Source organism: Salmo salar, chromosome 19, assembly GCF_965601325.2.
Source record: "Salmo salar chromosome 19, fSalSal1, whole genome shotgun sequence".
In the NCBI taxonomy this organism is placed as follows: domain Eukaryota; kingdom Metazoa; phylum Chordata; class Actinopteri; order Salmoniformes; family Salmonidae; genus Salmo; species Salmo salar.
The window spans coordinates 90,234,842-90,257,053 of record NC_138309.1 but is presented as its reverse complement, the minus strand read 5'-3'; the positions used below and the strand labels follow the sequence as shown (position 1 = coordinate 90,257,053).

General features: G+C 45.5%; 1 protein-coding gene across 3 annotated transcripts in view; it reads left to right on the top strand.

Moving 5' to 3' along the window:
• The window catches only part of LOC106594850 (SH2/SH3 adapter protein Nck1), a 138,866-nt gene extending 117,672 nt beyond the window's left edge, over positions 1–21,194 (top strand). For all 3 annotated transcript variants that reach the window (XM_082966027.1, XM_082966026.1, XM_082966028.1), the window contains 2 exons: positions 16,083–16,840; positions 19,892–21,194. In XM_082966027.1, coding sequence (XP_082822153.1) covers positions 16,083–16,840; positions 19,892–20,092 — 959 coding nt within the window. In that variant the 3' untranslated portion in view covers positions 20,093–21,194. The remainder of the gene's footprint in view (positions 1–16,082; positions 16,841–19,891) is intronic.
• The last annotated feature ends 1,018 nt before the right edge of the window (positions 21,195–22,212 follow it).

Genomic DNA, 22,212 nt, shown 5'->3' with positions numbered 1-22,212 from the left:
GGTTCCCAGTAGTAGACGGTGGTTCCCTGTAGTAGACGGTGGTTCCCAGTAGTAGGCGGTGGTTCCCAGTAGTAGACGGTGGTTCCCAGTAGTAGACGGTGGTTCCCTGTAGTAGACGGTGGTTCCCAGTAGTAGACGGTGGTTCCCTGTAGTAGGCGGTGGTTCCCAGTAGTAGGCGGTGGTTCCCTGTTGTAGACGGTGGTTCCCTGTTGTAGACGGTGGTTCCCTGTAGTAGACGGTGGTTCCCTGTAGTAGGCGGTGGTTCCCTGTAGTAGGCGGTGGTTCCCTGTAGTAGACGGTGGTTCCCTGTAGTAGACGGTGGTTCCCTGTAGTAGTCGGTGGTTCCCAGTAGTAGACGGTGGTTCCCTGTAGACGGTGGTTCCCTGTAGTAGACGGTGGTTCCCTGTAGTAGACGCTGGTTCCCAGTAGTAGACGGTGGTTCCCTGTAGTAGACGGTGGTTCCCAGTAGTAGACGGTGGTTCCCTGTAGTAGACGGTGGTTCCCAGTAGTAGACGGTGGTTCCCTGTTGTAGACGGTGGTTCCCAGTAGTAGGCGGTGGTTCCCTGTAGTAGGCGGTGGTTCCCTGTAGTAGGCGGTGGTTCCCTGTAGTAGGCGGTGGTTCCCTGTTGTAGACGGTGGTTCCCTGTTGTAGACGGTGGTTCCCTGTTGTAGACGGGGGTTCCCTGTAGTAGACGGTGGTTCCCAGTAGTAGACGGTGGTTCCCAGTAGTAGACGGTGGTTCCCAGTAGTAGACGGTGGTTCCCTGTAGTAGGCGGTGGTTCCCTGTAGTAGACGGTGGTTCCCTGTAGTAGGCGGTGGTTCCCTGTTGTAGACGGTGGTTCCCTGTAGTAGACGGTGGTTCCCTGTAGTAGACGGTGGTTCCCTGTAGTAGACGGTGGTTCCCAGTAGGCAGAGCAGAGGCCAGTGGTTAGCTGTTGAAGTGACATCTCAAGGATGATCAATGGAAACAGGATGCACCTGAGCTCAATTTTGAGTCTCATAGCGAAGGGTCTGAATACTTAAGTAAATAAGGTATTTCTGATTTAGTTTTGTAAATAAATTTGAACAATTTTCTATAAACCTGTTTTCATTACGGGGTATTGTGTGTGTATATATATATATATATATAGTGGCTTGCGACACTATTCACTCCCTTGGCTAGATGTGGCCAAGCTTATAGAGACTCCAATTTATAAGTCGCTCTGGATAAGAGCGTCTGCTAAATGACGTAAATGTAAAAAAAATTCCTATTTTGTCGTCTTACATCCTGGAATTAAAATGGATATTCTGTGGGTTTGTATCATTTGATTTACACAACATGCCTACCACAACAACAAAAAACTGAAAACTTGAGCGTGCATAACTATTCACCCCCTCAAAGTCAATACTTTGTAGAGCCTCCTTTTGCAGGATTTACAGCTGCAAGTCTATTGGAGTCTCTATAAGCTTGGCCACATCTAGCCACTGGGCTTTTTGCCCATTCTTCAAGGCAAAACTGCTCCAGCTCCTTCAAGTTGGATGGGCTCTGCTGGTGTAAAGCAATGTTTTAAGCCATACCACAGATTCTCAATTGGATTGAGGTCTGGGCTTTGACTAGGCCATTCCAAGACATTTAAATGTTTACCCTTAAACCACTCGAGTGTTGCTTTAGCAGTATGCTTAGGGTCATTGTTCTGCTGGAAGGTGAACCTCCGTCCCAGTCTCAAATCTCTGGAAGACTGAAACAGGTTTCCCTCAAGAATTTCCCTGTATTTAGCTCCATCCATCATTCCTTCAATTCTGACCAGTTTCCCAGTCCCTGCCGATGTTTTGGGAGTCTCCCACGTTTGCTTATTTTTTCTTTAAGCAATGGCTTTTTTTCTGGCCACTCTTCCATAAAGCCCAGCTCTGTGGAGTGTACGGCTTAATGTGGTCCTATGGACAGATACTCCAATCTCCGCTGTGGAGCTTTGCAGCTCCTTCAGGGTTATCTTTGGTCTCTTTGTTGCCTCTCTGATTAATGCCCTCCTTGCCTGGTCCGTGAGTTTTGGTGAGCGGCTCTCTCTTGGCAGGTTTGTTGCGGTGCCATATTCTTTCCATTTATTAATAATAATGGATTTAATGGTGCTCCGTGGGATGTTCAACGTTTCTGATATTTTTTTAGAACCCAACCCTGATCTGTACTTCTCCACAACTTTGTCCCTGACCTGTTTGGAGAGCTCCTTTGGTCTTCATGGTGCCGCTTGCTTGGTGGTGCCCCTTGCTTAGTGGTGTTGCAGACTCTGGGGCCTATCAGAACAGGTGTATATATACTGAGATCATGTGACAGATCATGTGACACTTAGATTGCACACAGATGGACTTTATTTAACCAATTATGTTACTTATGAAGGTAATTGGTTGCACCTGATCTTATTTAGGGGCTTCATAGCAAAGTGGGTGAATAGTGCATATGCATGCACCACTTTTCCGTTTTTTATTTTTTGAAAAGTTATTCTTTTCATTTCACTTCACCAGTTTGGACTATTTTGTGTATGTCCGTTACATGAAATCCAAATAAAAATAAATTTAAATTACAGGTTGTAATGCAACAAAAAAGGAAAAATGCCAAGGGAGATGAATACTATTGCGAGGCGTCTTTTTCTCAAACTAGACACTCTAATGTACTTGTCCTCTTGCTCAGTTGTGCACCGGGGCCTCCCGCTCCTCTTTCTATTCTGGTTAGAGCCAGTTTGTGCTGTTCTGTGAAGGGAGTAGTACACAGCGTTGTATGAGATCTTCAGTTTCTTGACAATTTCTCGCATGAAATTGCCTTAATTTCTCAGAACAAGAATAGACTGATGAGTTTCAGAAGAAAGGTCTTTGTTTCTGGCCATTTTGAGCCTGTAATCGAACCCACAAATGCTGATGCTCCAGATACTCAACTAGTCTAAAGAAGGCCAGTTTTATTGCTTCTTTAATCAGAACAACAGTTTTCAGCTGTGATAACATAATTGCAAAAGGGTTTTCTAATGATCACTTATCCTTTTAAAATGATAAACTTGGATTAGCTAACACAACGTGCCATTGGAACACAGGAGTGATAGTTGCTGATAATGGGCCTCTGTACGCCTATGTAGATATTCCATTACAAATCAGACGTTTCCAGCTACAATAGTCATTTACAACATTAACAATGTCTACACTGTATTTCTGATCAATTTGATGTTATTTTAATGGAGCAAAAATGTGCTTTTCTTTCAAAAACAAGGACATTTCTAAGTGACCCCAAACTTTTGAACGGTGATGTGTGTGTGTGTGTGTGTGTGTGTGTGTGTGTGTGTGTGTGTGTGTGTGTGTGTGTGTGTGTGTGTGTGTGTGTGTGTGTGATGGGATTTTTTTAGACATTATAGACAGGCACAGCAGCAGGGAAGACACTTTTATTACAGGAATCATGAGGATAATGCACTTTCCCGTTTAACAAATGCATGGTTTTATCCGCCCCAAAAATGACGTTTTTATTTAGGTGACCAGGGAGAATGTGCAGCTCGCACCAGTGTGACCAATATCACACAGCCAAGTCACAGGGTCACAGTCTGGAACACTGTGCAGGAAATGAGCTTTAAAACTGCAACGTTATCTCTTAGCTCCATGCCAAACTGTGTAGATTTGCACAGAATTTGCTTTACAATGTTATCTACTCCGCTAAGATACCTTAACCTATCTAGTTAATAGACTTAGTTTACACTTCCAATGAACTGTGTGGCAGGTCAAAATAATAAACTGTCGATTCAAATCTATTCATTTTAAAATGTTGATTACTTGCCATTATCATTCACCTGATGATAAGACAAGATGTTACTTAGACTTTTTATTTTGCTAACATATTTTCGGGGCATCTGGGTCACCGGTTTGTGTGGGCAGCTGTCCCTGGGAAATAATAGTTTAAAAAATGAACTGCCCTAGATACCATCTTCCTATCACTCCAGAGGATGCAAACTACCATTCACCTCCATAACTACCTGATATTAGCATGGCAGGGAGTGTGTGTGTGACTGAGCATCCAGCCAGGCAAATACAGCATTCAGTCTCTGCTTCCATGCTGTTTTAATGCAAAGTGGGTGTTTTGAATAGTGGAGGAAGAGCGAAGTCAATTCCCTTGATACTCAGTGTGATAACACTACTTTCATCTTGGTACACGTGTAGAAAAATAGGTTTATATAAAACCAAGTTCTATATATGACAGCCTAAAGATCCAATATTAAACCAAGTTCTATATATGACACCCTAAAGATCCAATATAAAACCAAGTTCTATATATGACAGCCTAAAGATCCAATATTAAACCAAGTTCTATATATGACAGCCTAAAGATCCAATATTAAACCAAGTTCTATATATGACAGCCTAAAGATCCAATATTAAACCAAGTTCTATATATGACAGCCTAAAGATCCAATATTAAACCAAGTTCTATATATGACAGCCTAAAGATCCAATATTAAACCAAGTTCTATATATGACAGCCTAAAGATCCAATATAAAACCAAGTTCTATATATGACACCCTAAAGATCCAATATAAAACCAAGTTCTATATATGACACCCTAAAGATCCAATATAAAACCAAGTTCTATATATGACAGCCTAAAGATCCAATATAAAACCAAGTTCTATATATGACACCCTAAAGATCCAATATAAAACCAAGTTCTATATATGACACCCTAAAGATCCAATATAAAACCAAGTTCTATATATGACAGCCTAAAGATCCAATATAAAACCAAGTTCTATATATGACACCCTAAAGATCCAATATAAAACCAAGTTCTATATATGACAGCTTAAAGATCCAATATAAAACCAAGTTCTATATATGACAGCCTAAAGATCCAATATAAAACCAAGTTCTATATATGACACCCTAAAGATCCAATATTAAACCAAGTTCTATATATGACACCCTAAAGATCCAATATTAAACCAAGTTCTATATATGACACCCTAAAGATCCAATATTAAACAGAGTTCTATGTATGACACCCTAAATGTCTGAGGCATTTCTAAGACAGTGAGGAAGGCAAGGTCAGGGCTTCGCACGCTGCATGGTACACCCTTTGACGGCTTCCGAGATTTAAAAAATAACTGTAGTCCTGCTTTGTGGCATTTGGCGAAGGCTCGATGTTACGTTGATCGCACTATACGTTTCTGTTGTGTAGACATGGTTGGCCATGTTTGATAGAGCCATTTCAGCCATGTTCCTACTGGCGGATTCATTGCTTAATATTCAAGCAGACACATTTTTTTTTCCTGTGTTTGAAAGACTACAACTTGTGTTGGGCAGTGCTTCGTGCTCCGGCCCTGTCCCTCCCCCAAGACGGCCTTTTTTTTAAAAGGAGGCGGACACTAACAACAATCCTTTGGGTAAAACTGAAAGAACTGACCAGACTCAATGGCTTCAAGTGATTCCTCTCATCAACACGAATTCAACGATGGAGCATCTATTAGCTACATGGTGACATTCAGCCATACATGTTTCAACCTGAATATAGAGAAGAGGATTCGAAAACAAAGAGTTGAATTTAGCTAAAGTTAGAAGCTCAACCGATGAAGCTACAGCCGATGTCGGCACCAAGAGGTCAGATGACAAATACGGTACCTAGCTAAGTAAGTTATTTTTCCTGTAAGCCATCTAGCTAACTTTAGTTTATCTACTGAAACCCATATTGTGTATTGCTGGCTGAAATACTACTGTATTACAGTGGGGGGGAAATCAAATAATTTTTCTGTTTGGTAACTTAGCTAGCTAGCTAACCAACCAACTACCGGTAACCATATCTATGACTAAAAATAGAAGAGGTTTTACAATCTGAGATCTTTTGTATCTTTATTGTAAACACCTCTTCTCTTTTTAGTAGTAGATATGGCTACTAAACAGCAAGCTACAATGTTACAAACAGCCACCAAAAGCTAGGTTTGCCAGCAAACGTTAGCACCTGACTGGAGTTGGCTAGCTAGTTAGCCTGGTGCCTGCTAACTTATGCGCCACGCCTCACATTTGTAACTTGTTCGCAAATGTGTAACATCAGCAACTAGATAATTTTTACTAGCTAGCTATGTAACATAATGGATGAGGGTTGACATTGGTTATGATTATGACCATGGATGTATTTCAATCTCACTACATTACAGGCATGTTGCAAGATAGTGAGGAGAAACAATATTACAACAATTTACTGTTAGAAAATCTCTGAAACTGTAGCTATAAAAATATTTGCCTGAGCATGCCTGATAGACATGGCTATAGGTAGATACTGTCTGCCTACCTACCTAAGCTCATTTGTATGTTCTGGTCACTGTGCAATGGTTGAAGGTTATGCCATATTTCTTCCTATTAGGGTAGATATTTGTTTTAATGTAGTCCCTGTGCCTTTGCACATTTATGCAGGTTTAACTAGTCCCTAATGTTAAAGTTAAGCTGGCATGGTTCAACTGTTGTTCAAACTGTACAATAGAGTATAGTTTTTGTCTTCCAGACGATACCTTGTGGTGCCTGGGCTTCTTCCTGCAGTGGATTCTAGATACTGAAACAGAATTCCTTTGCCTGCGGTGTGTCATTGTAGCAGAACTGTATCCAGTGAAGTGTATTCCTCTCGAGGGATTAGACATTATGCTGGATTTCAAGCAGATGATTCATGAGGAGCTGAATGGCAGTTTGGTCGATCATGACAACACTCCTCCCACAGCTGTGCAAGTATTCCCTGAGCTTAGTGTGTTCCTTTGTGAATGGCAGTTTCATCATGACCACCTCTCCCATCATCTGCTGATCACCAGTTCTCTTAGCCACAGACTGTTACACCAGTTAGTGTGATTTAACCACAGATTGTTGGTGTCCATTACTGGGAGTTACAGGATAGCTTCCGTTTGGTGTAGCACAGAGTCTTCAACCAATCTTAACGATGTCATCTTCGTCCTCCATTCGAGGAAACAGGAGTCTCACAAAACGTCTATGTTCAGTTGCAGGGGGTCAGTTTGAATTTAGAAAATGCTCCGTTATTAAAATAAACACATTTTTTGCTCCATAAAGTAATCCAACAAGGTGTGCGCCACCATCGTGTCTATTTCAAGTCTTCTCACTCATTGATCGAAACATGTCTCTGTCATCATGACATGCAGCACTGGAGAGCTACTGTCCTGTAGGTTTTAACTCCAACCCTGTTTCTGGAGAGATACCCTCCTGTAGGTTTTCACTACAACCCTGTTTCTGGAGAGATACCCTCCTGTAGGTTTTCACTACAACCCTGTTTCTGGAGAGATACCCTCCTGTAGGTTTTAACTCCAACCCTGTTTCTGAAGAGATACCCTCCTGTAGGTTTTAACTCCAACCCTGTTCCTGGAGAGATACCCCTCCTGTAGGTTTTAACCTCTCTAGGGTATGTGGGACGAAATCGTCCCACCTACTCAACAGCCAGTGGAATCCCGTGGCGCGTTATTCAAATACCCTAGAAATGCTATTACTTCAATTTCTCAAACATATGACTATTTTACACCATTTTAAAGACAAGACTCTCGTTAATCTAACCACACTGTCCAATTTCAAAAAGGCTTTACAACGAAAGCAAAACATTAGATTATGTCAGCAGAGTACCCAGCCAGAAATAATCAGACACCCATTTTTCAAGCTAGCATATAATGTCACATAAACCCAAACCACAGCTAAATGCAGCACTAACCTTTGATGATCTTCATCAGATGACACCCCTAGGACGTTTTGTTCAATCAAGTTCATATTTATATCAAAAAACAGCTTTTTACATTAGCATGTGACGTTCAGAACTAGCATTCCCACCGAACACTTCCGGTGAATTTACTAAATTACTCACGATAAACGTTCACAAAAAACATAACAATTATTTTAAGAATTATAGATACAGAACTCCTTTATGCAATCGCTACATCCAATTTTAAAATAGCTTTTCGGCAAAAGCACATTTTGCAATATTCTGAGTAGATAGCCCAGCCATCATGGCTAGCTATTTTGAACCCCACCAAGTTTGGCCCTCACCAAACTCCGATTTACTATTAGAAAAATTTGATTACCTTTGCTGTTCTTCGTCAGAATGCACTCCCAGGACTTCTACTTCAATAACAAATGTTGGTTTGGTTCAAAATAATCCATAGTTATGTTCAAATATCCTCTGTTTTCTTAGTGCGTTCAAGACACTATCCGAAGGGGTGACGCGCCCGACGCGTTTCGTGACAAAAAAATTCTAAATATTCCATTACCGTACTTCGAAGCATGTCAACCGCTGTTTAAAATTTTTATGCGATTTTTCTCGTAAAAAAGCGATAATATTCCGACCGGGAAACCCTGTTTTAGTTCAAAGACGAAAAAATAAAAACATGGTGTCGCCTCGTGCACGCGCCTCAGTCTCATTGTTCTCAGATCGACCACTATCCAAATGCGCTACTGTTTTTCAGCCAGGGCCTGCAAAGACATCATTCAGCGGTTTGCCGCCTTCTGAGAGCCTATGGGAGCCGTAGGAAGTGTCACGTTACAGCAGAGATCCTCTGTTTTCAATAAAGAGAGTGTAGAAGCCCAAGAAATGGTCAGAGACGGCACTTCCTGTAAGGAATCTTCTCAGGTTTTTGCCTGCCATATGAGTTCTGTTATACTCACAGACACCATTCAAACAGTTTTAGAAACTTTAGGGTGTTTTCTATCCAAAGCCAATAATTATATGCATATTCTAGTTTCTGGACAGTAGTAATAACCAGATGAAATCGGGTACGTTTTTTATCCGGCCTTGCAAATACTGCCCCCTATCCCCAACAGGTTAACTCCAACCCTGTTCCTGGAGAGATACCGTCCTGTAGGTTTACACTCCAACCCTAATCTAGCACACCTGATTCTAATAATTAACTGGTTGATAAGCTGAACCAGGTTAGTTACAACTGGGGTTGTAGTGAAAACCTACAGGAGGGTATCTCTCCAGGAACAGGGTTGGAGTTAAAACCTCCAGGAGGGTATCTCTCCAGGAACAGGGTTGGAGTTAAAACCTACAGGAGGGTATCTCTCCAGGAACAGGGTTGGAGTTAAAACCTACAGGAGGGTATCTCTCCAGGAACAGGGTTGGAGTGTAAACCTCCAGGAGGGTCCCTCTCCAGGAACAGGGTTGGAGTTAAAACCTACAGGAGGGTATCTCTCCAGGAACAGGGTTGGAGTTAAAACCTCCAGGAGGGTATCTCTCCAGGAACAGGGTTGGAGTTAAAACCTACAGGAGGCTATCTCTCCAGGAACAGGGTTGGAGTTAAAACCTACAGGAAGGTAACTCTCCAGGAACAGGGTTGGAGTTAAAACCTACAGGACGGTATCTCTCCAGGAACAGGGTTGGAGTTAAAACCTCCAGGAGGGTATCTCTCCAGGAACAGGGTTGGAGTTAAAACCTACAGGAGGGTATCTCTCCTGGAACAGGGTTGGAGTTAAAACCTACAGGAGAGTTGCTATCCAGGAACAGGGTTGGAGTTAAAACCTACAGGAGAGTTGCTATCCAGGAACAGGGTTGGAGTTAACAAATGTCTCACCAAGCTCTCTCTCTGTGTGTGTGTGTGTGTGTGTGTGTGTGTGTGTGTGTGTGTGTGTGTGTGTGTGTGTGTGTGTGTGTGTGTGTGGTGTGTGTGTTGGTATGACGGGGAGGTCAGAGCTCGCCTGGTCTGCCAAGACATTCCTGTCCGGTAACACCATTTTCACCGCCGGCCAAAGATCAGCTCAGCCTCCCTGGTTACTAGGGTGTAACCCGCCTGGCTAGGCTACACGAGGTAGAGCTGGCTAGGCTACACGAGGTAGAGCTGGCTAGGCTACACGAGGTAGAGCTGGCTAGGCTACACGAGGTAGAGCAGGCTAGGCTACACGAGGTAGCGCTGGCTAGGCTACACGAGGTAGAGATGGCTAGGCTACATGAGGTAGAGCTGGCTAGGCTACATGAGGTAGAGGTGGCTAGGCTACACGAGGTAGAGGTGGCTAGGCTACACGAGGTAGAGCTGGCTAGGCTACACGAGGTAGAGCTGGCTAGGCTACACGAGGTAGAGCTGGCTAGGCTACACGAGGTAGAGATGGCTAGGCTACATGAGGTAGAGATGGCTAGGCTACACGAGGTAGAGATGGCTAGGCTACATGAGGTAGAGATGACTAGGCAACATGAGGTAGAGATGGCTAGGCTACACGAGGTAGAGATGGCAAAGCTACACGAGGTAGAGCTGGCTAGGCTACACGAGGTAGAGCTGGCTAGGCTACACGAGGTAGAGATGTCTAGGCTACACGAGCTGGCTAGGCTACACAAGGTAGATCTGGCTAGGCTACACGAGGTAGATCTGGCTAGGCAACATGAGGTAGATCTGGCTAGGCTACATGAGGTAGAGATGGCTAGGCCACACGAGGTAGAGATGGCTAGGCCACACGAGGTAGAGATGGCTAGGCTACACGAGGTAGAGATGACTAGGCTACACGAGGTAGAGATGGCTAAGCTACCCGAGGTAGAGATGGCTAGGCTACACGAGGTAAAGCTGGCTAGGCTACACGAGGTAGGGTTGGCTAGGCTACACGAGGTAGAGCTGGCTAGGCTACACGAGGTAGAGCTGGCTAGGCTACACGAGGTAGAGCTGGCTAGGCTACACAAGGTAGAGATGGCTAGGCTACACGAGCTGGCTAGGCTACCCGAGGTAGAGATGGCTAGGCTACACGAGGTAGAGCTGGCTAGGCTACACGAGGTAGAGCTGGCTAGGCTACACGAGGTAGAGCTGGCTAGGCTACCCGATCTGGCTAGGCTACCCGATCTGGCTAGGCTACCCGAGCTGGCTAGGCTACACGAGGTAGAGCTGGCTAGGCTACACGAGGTAGAGATGGCTAGGCTACACGAGGTAGAGCTGGCTAGACTACACGAGGTAGAGCTGGCTAGGCTACACGAGGTAGAGCTGGCTAGGCTACACGAGGTAGAGCTGGCTAGGCTACACGAGGTAGAGCTGGCTAGGCTACACGAGGTAGAGGGCTGGGGTCCAGCGCAGCTAGTAAGCTCCAGGCTGGGAAGAGAGGCTGGATGATGAACCATTAGACTGGGCACTAGGGGGAAAAAATTGATAGTTACATATCGGGGTGTTATTTTTGACGGTATATTGTGTTGTATCGTTTTGCTAGATTTCTGTACCTGCACCAAAACTCCAGTATGTTTCCTTCATAGCTTTTGTTCCCCATCTTTTTTTGAAAATAGGGAGCCAATTTGTTGTAGCACTTCTACTTCCATGACTGATCTAAACTAGTTCCCTCATGGCTCTCTCTGGTCCCTCTGCAGCAGACATATGGTGCTCTTAACCATTCAGAAATCATACAACATAGTTATATGTCCATGATATCGCACCGAGACAGGTAAACCAAAGATCAAAGATCAAAATTAACAGTCAGTATCGGGTGTGGCCACCAGCTGCATTAAGTACTGCAGTGCATCTCCTCCTCATGGACTGCACCAGGTTTGCCAGTTCTTGCTGTGAGATGTTACCCCACTCTTCCACCAAGGCACCTGCAAGTAAAACACTATCTATGAGTGGTGATGCCCCCTAGTAAAATATACAGTCAACATGGGCTATATATTATTAGGCAGGTTTTCGTTTTGAGCCCCGAGGCAGGTTCAGGTTTTCGTTTTGAGCCCCGAGGCAGGTTCAGGTTTTCGTTTTGAGCCCTGAGGCAGGTTTTCTGGCAGTGGCTTCTGATTAAATTCCATTTTCACAGAACAGCTTGTTTCGATGAAGCTCTCTTGTTCAGATATCGGTAAGTGGACTGGAGGCAGGGCATGAAAGGGATAACGAATCCAGTTGTTTGTGTCGTCCGTTTCGGGAAAGTACCTGCGTAATTGCTCACCCAACTCACTCAGGTGCTTCGCTATTTCACGTTTGACATTGTCCGTAAGCTTGAGTTCATTTCTGTGCAACAGCTTTTTCTAAAATTTTGGAGAGGAATGGAAGATTCGATATAGGCCGATAGTTTTTTATAATTTCTGGATCAAGATTCGGCTTTTTCAAGAGAGGCTTTATTACTGCCACTTTTAGTGAGCTTGGTACACATCCGGTGGATAGAGAGCCGTTTATTATGTTCACCATAGGAGGGCCAAGCACAGGAAGCAGCTCTTTCAGTAGTTTAGTTGGAATAGGGTCCAGTATGCAGCTTGAGGGTTTGGAGGCCATGATTATTTTCATCATTGCGTCAAGAGATATAGTACTAAAACACTTTAGTATCTCCCTTGATCCTAGGTCCTGGCAGAGTTGTGCAGACTCAGGACAATGGAGCTTTGGAGGAATACCCAGATTTAAAGAGGAGTCTGTAATTTGCTTTCTAATGATCATGATCTTTTCCTCAAAGAAGTTCATAAATTTATTACTGCTGAAGTGAAAGCCATCCTCCATTTGCGAAGGCTGCTTTTTAGTTAGCTTTGCGACAGTATCAAAAAGAAATTTCGGATTGTTCTTATTTTCCTCAATTAAGTTGGAAAAATAGGATGATCGAGCAGCAGTAAGGGCTCTTCGATACTGCACGGTACTGTCTTTCCAAGCTAGTCGGAAGACTTCCAGTTTGGTGTGGCGCCATTTCCGTTCCAATTTTCTGGAAGCTTGCTTCAGAGCTCGTGTATTTTCTGTATACCAGGGAGCTAGTTTCTTATGACAGATGTTTTTAGTTTTTAGGGGTGCAACTGCATCTAGGGTATTGCGCAAGGTTAAATTGAGTTCCTCGGTTAGGTGGTTAACTGATTTTTGTCCTCTGACGTCCTTGGGTAGGCAGAGGCAGTCTGGAAGGGCATCAAGGAATCTTTGGGTTGTCTGAGAATTTATAGCACGACTTTTAATGCTCCTTGGTTGGGGTCTGAGCAGATTATTTGTTGCAATTGCAAACGTAATAAAATGGTGGTCCGATAGTCCAGGATTATGAGGAAAAACATTTAGATCCACAACATTTATTCCATGGGACAAAACTAGGTCCAGAGTATGACTGTGGCAGTGAGTAGGTCCAGAGACATGTTGGACAAAACCCACTGAGTCGATGATGGCTCCGAAAGCCTTTTGGAGTGGGTCTGTGGACTATTCCATGTGAATGTTAAAGTCACCAAAAATTAGAATATTATCTGCTATGACTACAAGATCCGATAGGAATTCAGGGAACTCAGTGAGGAACACTGCATATGGCCCAGGAGGCCTATAAACAGTAGCTATAAAAAGTGAGTGAGTAGGCTGCATAGATTTCATGACTAGAAGCTCAAAAGACGAAAACGTCATTGTTGTTTTTTTTTTTGTAAATTGAAATTTGCTATCGTAAATGTTAGCAACACCTCCGCCTTTGCCGGATGCACGGGGGGTATGGTCACTAATGTAACCTGGGGGTGAGGCCTCATTTAACACAGTAAATTCATCAGGCTTAAGCCATGTTTCAGTCAGGCCAATCACATCAAGATTATTATCAGTGATTAGTTCATTGACTATAACTGCCTTGGAAGTGAGGGATCTAACATTAAGTAACCCAATTTTGAGATGTGAGGTATCACAATCTCTTTCAATAATGGCAGGAATGGAGGAGGTCTTTATACTAGTGAGATTGCTAAAGCGAACACCGCCATTTTTAATTTTGCCCAACCTAGATCGAGGCACAGACACGGTCTCAATGGGGAAAGCTGAGCTGACTACACTGACTGTGCTAGTGGCAGACTCCACTAAGCTGGCAGGCTGGCTAACAGCCTGCTGCCTGGCCTGCACCCTATTTCATTGTGGAGCTAGAGGAGTTAGAGCCCTGTCTATGTTCGTAGATAAGATGAGAGCACCCCTCCAGCTAGGATGGAGTCCGTCACTCCTCAACAGGCCAGGCTTGGTCCTGTTTGTGGGTGAGCCCCAGAAAGAGGGCCAATTATCTACAAATTCTATCTTTTGGGAGGGGCAGAAAACAGTTTTCAACCAGCGATTGAGTTGTGAGACTCTGCTGTAGAGCTCATCACTCCCCCTAACTGGGAGGGGGCCAGAGACAATTAATCGATGCCGACACATCTTTCTAGCTGATTTACACGCTGAAGCTATGTTGCGCTTGGTGACCTCTGACTGTTTCATCCTAACATCGTTGGTGCCGACGTGGATAACAATATCTCTATACTCTCTACACTCGCCAGTTTTAGCTTTAGCCAGCACCGTCTTTAGATTAGCCTTAACGTCGGTAGCCCTGCCCCCTGGTAAACAGTGTATGATCGCTGGATGATTAGTTTTAAGTCTAATACTGCGGGTAATGGAGTCGCCAATGACTAGGGTTTTCAATTTGTCAGAGCTAATGGTGGGAGCCGTCGGCGTCTCAGACCCCACAACGGGAGGAGTAGAGACCAGAGAAGTCTCGGCCTCCGACTCCGACTCGCTTAATGGGGAGAACCGGTTGAAAGTTTCTGTCGGCTGAATAAGCGACACCGGTTGAGCACACAAAAAATGATACAATGATGGAAAGACCTGTGTGTTGTCCTTGTTAATGCAGACAGAGAAGAGATCCAACTTCTTAATCATAGCCTGCATTTTGTCCCGCTCATTGAATATAGTTGCGGAGAGTCCCTGTAATCCTAGATTCAGATCATTCAGGTGAGAAAAAAAATCACCCAGATAGGCCATTCTATACTGCTGAAGTACAGTTCTAGAGCACTCAGACATTACATGTATCCATCACAGTAACATTCTATACTGTTGAAGTACAGTTCTAGAACATGTATCCATCACAGTAACATTCTATACTGTTGAAGTACAGTTCTAGAACACTCAGACATTACATGTATCCATCACAGTAACATTCTATACTGTTGAAGTACAGTTCTAGAACATGTATCCATCACAGTAACATTCTTTACCGTTGAAGTACAGTTCTAGAACATGTATCCATCACAGTAACATTCTATACTGTTGAAGTACAGTTCTAGAACATGTATCCATCACAGTAACATTCTATACTGTTGAAGTACAGTTCTAGAACATGTATCCATCACAGTAACATTCTTTACCGATCAAGTACAGTTCTTGATCATTGTACATACCATTAGTCGTATGGACTTCATCCACAAGGATTCAGATGGTTTCTGAGCAGTATAGGACAGAGGCCTATACATCTTTCCCGGTCTTCCCTAACCAGATTTCCAGACTTCCCGAAGACGAGGTCTTATGCACCCTCCCATATAGCGTTCTTGTTTTCCTCCACAACCACCACTCAGACCCAGGGCTGTTGCCGGGCGGATTTGGTCCTCCGTCCACCACAGTCTTTAGCAGGGACACGACTGTCAGAATTCAAGGCTGTTTTCCTAGCTTCTTGAAGACTAGAGCTAGCTGGTAAATTAGGCTTTTCCCCAAAGGCTCAAAATGCTTCTAGTTGCTCTGCTTTAATCCCTAAATTGGTGGTTACTTTGTGGCAGTATCTCCTTTTCAGAAAGATCCATCACTGAGTTTTTCTCCTTTCAGTGTTAGTTAGCTAAACTAGCTAGCCAGCTAGCCTAACTTTAGCTTGGCTTGTTTACCTCTCTAATGGGGGGTGTTGCGCATGCTAATAGCTGTATGAGAACCAATCAAAATGTCCTCCTCTTTTACAAGCCTGAGATACCAGACCGGTAAGCCAGGCTCATTAAAATGTACCAGAGGCCACCAGTATAGAGCTTTGTTGAGCCTGGCTGGCTACTTTTTCTATTTGGCTAGCTACTCCACGTACTGAGGGGAAACACTGGCATATAGCATTTATTGTTATATGCCCGATCACACAGGTATCAGAATGTCCCTTTATAAGAGCTCCTAACATTTTTTTACATTTTAGTCATTTAGCAGACGCTCTTATCCAGAGCGACTTACAGTAGTGAATGCATACATTTGATACATTTCATACATGTTTTTTATTTTGTTATTTATTTTTTTTATTTTTTTTCCTGTGCTGGCCCCCCGTGGGAATCGAACCCACAACCCTGGTGTTGCAAACACCATGCTCTACCAACTGAGCTACAGGGAAGGCGTAATATAGACCATAATATAACTGTCTGAATACCCTCTCAGTAACCATAACAACCTTTCCTGTTGTTTCCCAACAGGCATTGGGAAGGTGAAGCGGAAAACGGGGATGCGTGACACGGCCTCCAACGCGGACGCTGACATGTACTCCGACAACGGCGAGCGCCTGTACGACCTCAACCTGCCGGCGCTCGTCAAGTTCAGCTACACCGCCGAGCGGGAGGACGAGCTCTCGTTGGTCAAGGGCACCCACGTCATCGTCATGGAGAAGTGTAGCGATGGCTGGTGGCGTGGGGGGTACCAGGGTTGTTCCGGGTGGTTCCCTTCCAACTACGTGACGGAGGACGCAGACGGGACAGCGGGGGGAGGAGGAGGTTTGGGGGACCCGGCGGGGTCGCTGACGGAAAAGATAGCGACAGTAGTTCACAGTGCGTCTAACGGGAACCGGGTCCTCCACTCGGTGCAGGCGCTCTACCCTTTCAGCTCGGGGAACGACGAGGAGCTGAACTTTGAGAAGGGAGAGGTGATGGAGGTGGTAGAGAAACCAGACAACGACCCTGAGTGGTGGAAGTGCCGTAAAGCAGATGGACAGCTGGGACTAGTGCCTAAGAACTACGTCACTGTGCTACCTCCCCAGCAGGACTCCACTACCCAGAATGCCTCACCGGGCCCCGCGGGGCCGCCCACGCCCGACTGCGACTACATCTCTCCGGCCACGGTGGGGCGGTTTGCGGGGAAGCAGTGGTACTATGGCAAGGTGACGCGACATCAGGCGGAGGTGGCTCTCAACCAGAGAGGAGCGGAGGGAGACTTCCTCATCAGAGACTCTGAGTCATCGGTGAGTCCTGGCCGTTATCTATAACTCCATCTGTAGAGAACTATACAGCCATCTGTAGAGAGCTATACAGCCATCTGTAGAGAGCTATACAGCCATCTGTAGAGAGCGATACAGCCATCTGTAGAGAGCTATACAGCCATCTGTAGAGAGCTATTCAGCCATCTGTAGAGAGCTATACAGCCATCTGCAGAGAGCTATACAGCCATCTGCAGAGAGCTATACAGCCATCTGTAGAGAGCTATACAGCCATCTGTAGAGAGCTATACAGCCATCTGCAGAGAGCTATACAGCCATCTGTAGAGAGCTATACAGCCATCTGTAGAGAGCTATACAGCCATCTGCAGAGAGCTATACAGCCATCTGCAGAGAGCTATACAGCCATCTGCAGAGAGCTATACAGCCATCTGCAGAGAGCTATACAGCCATCTGTAGAGAGCGATACAGCCATCTGTAGAGAGCGATACAGCCATCTGTAGAGAGCGATACAGCCATCTGTAGAGAGCTATACAGCCATCTGTAGAGAGCTATACAGCCATCTGCAGAGAACTATACAGCCATCTGTAGAGAGCTATACAGCCATCTGTAGAGAGCTATACAGCCATCTGTAGAGAACTATACTGCCATCTGTAGAGAACTATACAGCCATCTGTAGAGAGCTATACAGCCATCTGTAGAGCTATATAGCCATCTGTAGAGGGCTATACAGCCATCTGTAGAGGGCTATACAGCCATCTGTAGAGAGCTATACAGCCATCTGTAGAGAACTATACAGCCATCTGTAGAGAGCTATACAGCCATCTGTAGAGCTATATAGCCATCTGTAGAGAGCTATACAGCCATCTGTAGAGCTATACAGCCATCTGTAGAGAGCTATACAGCCATCTGTAGAGAGCTATACAGCCATCTGTAGAGAGCTATACAGCCATCTGTAGAGAGCTATACAGCCATCTGTAGAGCTATATAGCCATCTGTAGAGAGCTATACAGCCATCTGTAGAGCTATACAGCCATCTGTAGAGAGCTATACAGCCATCTGTAGAGAGCTATACAGCCATCTGTAGAGAGCTATACAGCCATCTGTAGAGAGCTATACAGCCATCTGTAGAGCTATACAGCCATCTGTAGAGAGCTATACAGCCATCTGTAGAGAGCTATACAGCCATCTGTAGAGAGCTATACAGCCATCTGTAGAGCTATACAGCCATCTGTAGAGAGCTATACAGCCATCTGTAGAGAACTATACAGCCATCTGTAGAGAGCTATACAGCCATCTGTAGAGCTATATAGCCATCTGTAGAGAGCTATACAGCCATCTGTAGAGAGCTATACAGCCATCTGTAGAGAGCTATACAGCCATCTGTAGAGCTATACAGCCATCTGTAGAGAGCTATACAGCCATCTGTAGAGAGCTATACAGCCATCTGTAGAGAGCTATACAGCCATCTGTAGCTCAGTGTAGACTTCCTCATCAGAGACATCTAGCAGTTGTAGAGCGAACGATAGGTAATGTATTTATCTCAACGTTTTAGTTGCCATCTGCCTTTATGTCTCCAGCCGTAAATGATCATCCGCTCTGTCATGGTCCTGAATGTTAGTGATCATCCCCTCTGTCATGGTCCTGAATGTTAGTGGTCATTCTCTCTGTCATGGTCCTGAATGTTAGTGGTCATCCGCTCTGTCATGGTCCTGAATGTTAGTGATCATCCCCTCTGTCATGGTCCTGAATGTTAGTGGTCATCCGCTCTGTCATGGTCCTGAATGTTAGTGGTCATCCGCTCTGTCATGGTCCTGAATGTTAGTGATCATCCGCTCTGTCATGGTCCTGAATGTTAGTGGTCATCCGCTCTGTCATGGTCCTGAATGTTAGTGGTCATCCGCTCTGTCATGGTCCTGAATGTTAGTGGTCATCCGCTCTGTCATGGTCCTGAATGTTAGTGGTCATCCGCTCTGTCATGGTCCTGAATGTTAGTGATCATCCGCTCTGTCATGGTCCTGAATGTTAGTGGTCATTCTCTCTGTCATGGTCCTGAATGTTAGTGGTCATCCGCTCTGTCATGGTCCTGAATGTTAGTGATCATCCGCTCTGTCATGGTCCTGAATGTTAGTGATCATCCGCTCTGTCATGGTCCTGAATGTTAGTGGTCATCCGCTCTGTCATGGTCCTGAATGTTAGTGATCATCCGCTCTGTCATGGTCCTGTTGCTGTAAAGCTGTCAGCGGGTTTAGAGGCTGGTGACGTAAGGACTGTAGGAACAATGTCTCAGATCTGGGGATTGATTTAATATCGCAGGATGATTATTAACATGTCAACATTCCAGCTGAGCCCTGTGTTTTAACGCTTTGCCCTCCCTTCCATCTCTCTCTCTGTCTCTCTCTCCATCTACCCCCCTCCCTTCGCTCCCTCTCTCTCTCTCTCTCTCTCTCTCTCTCTCTCTCTGTCTACCCCTCTCTCTCTCCTCTCTCTCTCCTCTCTCTCTCCTCTCTCTGTCTACCCCCCTCCCTTCCCTCCCTCTCTCTCTCTCTCTCTCTCTCTGTCTACCCCCCTCCCTTCCCGCTCTCTCTCTCTCTGTCTACCCCCTCTCTCTCTGTCTACCCCCTCCCTTCTCTCTCTCGCTCTGTCTCCCCCTCTCTCTCCTCTCTTTCTCTCTCTCTCTCCTCTCTGTCTCTCTCTGTCTACCCCCCTCCCTTCCCTCCCTCTTTCTCTCTTCCTGTTTCTGTCTCACCCCTCCCTTCTCTCTCTCCCTCTCTGTCTCCCCCCTCCCTCTCTGTCTCCCCCCTCCCTCTCTGTCTCTCACCTCCCTCTCTGTCTCCCTCTCTGTCTCCCCCCTCCCTCTCTGTCTCTCACCTCCCTCTCTGTCTCCCCCCTCCCTCTCTGTCTCTCTCTCTGTCTCCCCCTCCCTCTTTCTCTCTCTTTCTGTTTCTGTCTCCCCCTCCCTTCTCACTCTCCCCCCTCCCTCTCACTCTCCCCCCTCCCTCTCTCTCTGTCTCCCTCCCTCTTTCTCTCTTTTTCTGTTTCTCTGTCTCCCCCTCTCCCTCACTTTCGTCCCTCCAGCCCAGTGATTTCTCCATCTCTCTGAAGGCCCAGGGGAAGAACAAGCATTTTAAGGTTCAGTTGAAGGATGTCGTGTACTGCATCGGCCAGAGGAAGTTCAGTTCTCTGGAGGACTTGGTGGAACACTACAAGAAGGCTCCCATCTTCACCAGCGAGCAGGGAGACAAGCTCTACCTGGTTAAGGCCCTGGCTGCCTCTTAAAACACACACACACACACACTCAGACTGGAGACAAGCTCTACCTGGTTAAGGCCCTGGCTGCCTCTTAAACACACACACTGACAAACACATACACTCAGACTGGAGACAAGCTCTACCTGGTTAAGGCCCTGGCTGCCTCTTGATCACACACTCTTAAACACACACACACACACACACACACACACACACACACACACACACACACACACACACACACACACACACACACACACACACAGAGACAAACGTACAGTAACAGACTTTTACACATCACAAGGACTTCCTATGTGCTGGGAGCTGTGATCATTCCATTAGGAAAGAGGGAGGAGGAGAGACGGATGGGAGTGGAGAGGGAGGAGGAGGAGAGATGGATGGGAGTGGAGAGGGAGGAGGAGGAGAGATGGATGGGAGTGGAGAGGGAGGAGGAGGAGAGATGGATGGGAGTGGAGAGGGAGGAGGAGGAGGGGAGACGGATGGGAGTGGAGAGGGAGGAGGAGGAGAGACGGATGGGAGTGGAGAGGGAGGAGGAGGAGAGACGGATGGGAGTGGAGAGGGAGGAGGAGGAGAGACGGATGGGAGTGGAGAGGGAGAAAAGGACATTGGGACTCTCCTTTATGGAAATCATTCTATCTTACCCAGATCATGTTTTTACTTCTTCTATGTCATAATGCCATCTTCATCTTCTAGATATAGGTTGTTTCTGTTTATAATATATATATATATATATATATTATATATTCTTTTAAGTTTCTTTAAAAAATAAATAAAAAAAGGTGATGTTTTGAACTCAAACAACAAGGAGTCGCAGTGACGAGGCGGTTTGGTCGTCGGTCGGCGACGAGGCGGTTTGGTCGTCGGTCGGCGACGAGGCGGTTTGGTCGTCGGTCGGCGACGAGGCGGTTTGGTCGTCGGTCGGCGACGAGGCGGTTTGTTTGGTCGTCGGTCGGCGACGAGGCGGTTTGGTCGTCGGTCGGCGATCCAGAATGTAGCCTGGCTACACATTTCAACAGACTTGTCGGTCTCAACTCTTTCAACAACTGATATGTGGTGGACAATAAATCCACACTGCTCAACCTAAATAAAAAATGATTAAGTGACCAAAGTTTATTTATTGGTTTAATTTCACCCATCATAGTTATTGATACACTATATGTACAGCACTATTTGGACACCCCTTCAAATGAGTGGGTTCGGCTATTTCAGCCACACCCGTTGCATAAAATCCAGCACACCGCCATGCAATCTCCATAGACAAACATTGGCAGTAGAACGGCCCCGTACCGAAGAGCTCAGTGACTTTCAACGTGGCACCATCATAGGATGACACCTTTCAAACAAGTCAGTTCGTCAAATGTCTACCCTGCTAAGCTGTCCTGATCAACTGTATTAATGAATGAAATGTTATTTTCGTGTCAAATCACCTGTAGTGGCTTCCTTTCCTCTTTACCGTAGCCACTGGGTTAGTGTAGTAGCTTCCTTTCCTCTTTACCGTAGCCACTGGGTTAGTGTAGTAGCTTCCTTTCCTCTTTACCGTAGCCACTGGGTTAGGGTTATTGTAGTAGCTTCCTTTCCTCTTTACCGTAGCCACTGGGTTAGGGTTAGTGTAGTGGCTTCCTTTCCTCTTTACCGTAGCCACTGGGTTAGGGTTATTGTAGTAGCTTCCTTTCCTCTTTACCGTAGCCACTGGGTTAGGGTTAGTGTAGTAGCTTCCTTTCCTCTTTACCGTAGCCACTGGGTTAGTGTAGTAGCTTCCTTTCCTCTTTACCGTAGCCACTGGGTTAGTGTAGTGGCTTCCTTTCCTCTTTACCGTAGCCACTGGGTTAGGGTTAGTGTAGTAGCTTCCTTTCCTCTTTACCGTAGCCACTGGGTTAGGGTTAGTGTAGTAGCTTCCTTTCCTCTTTACCGTAGCCACTGGGTTAGGGTTAGTGTAGTGGCTTCCTTTCCTCTTTACCGTAGCCACTGGGTTAGGGTAGTAGCTTCCTTTCCTCTTTACCGTAGCCACTGGGTTAGGGTTAGTGTAGTAGCTTCCTTTCCTCTTTACCGTAGCCACTGGGTTAGTGTAGTGGCTTCCTTTCCTCTTTACCGTAGCCACTGGGTTAGTGTAGTAGCTTCCTTTCCTC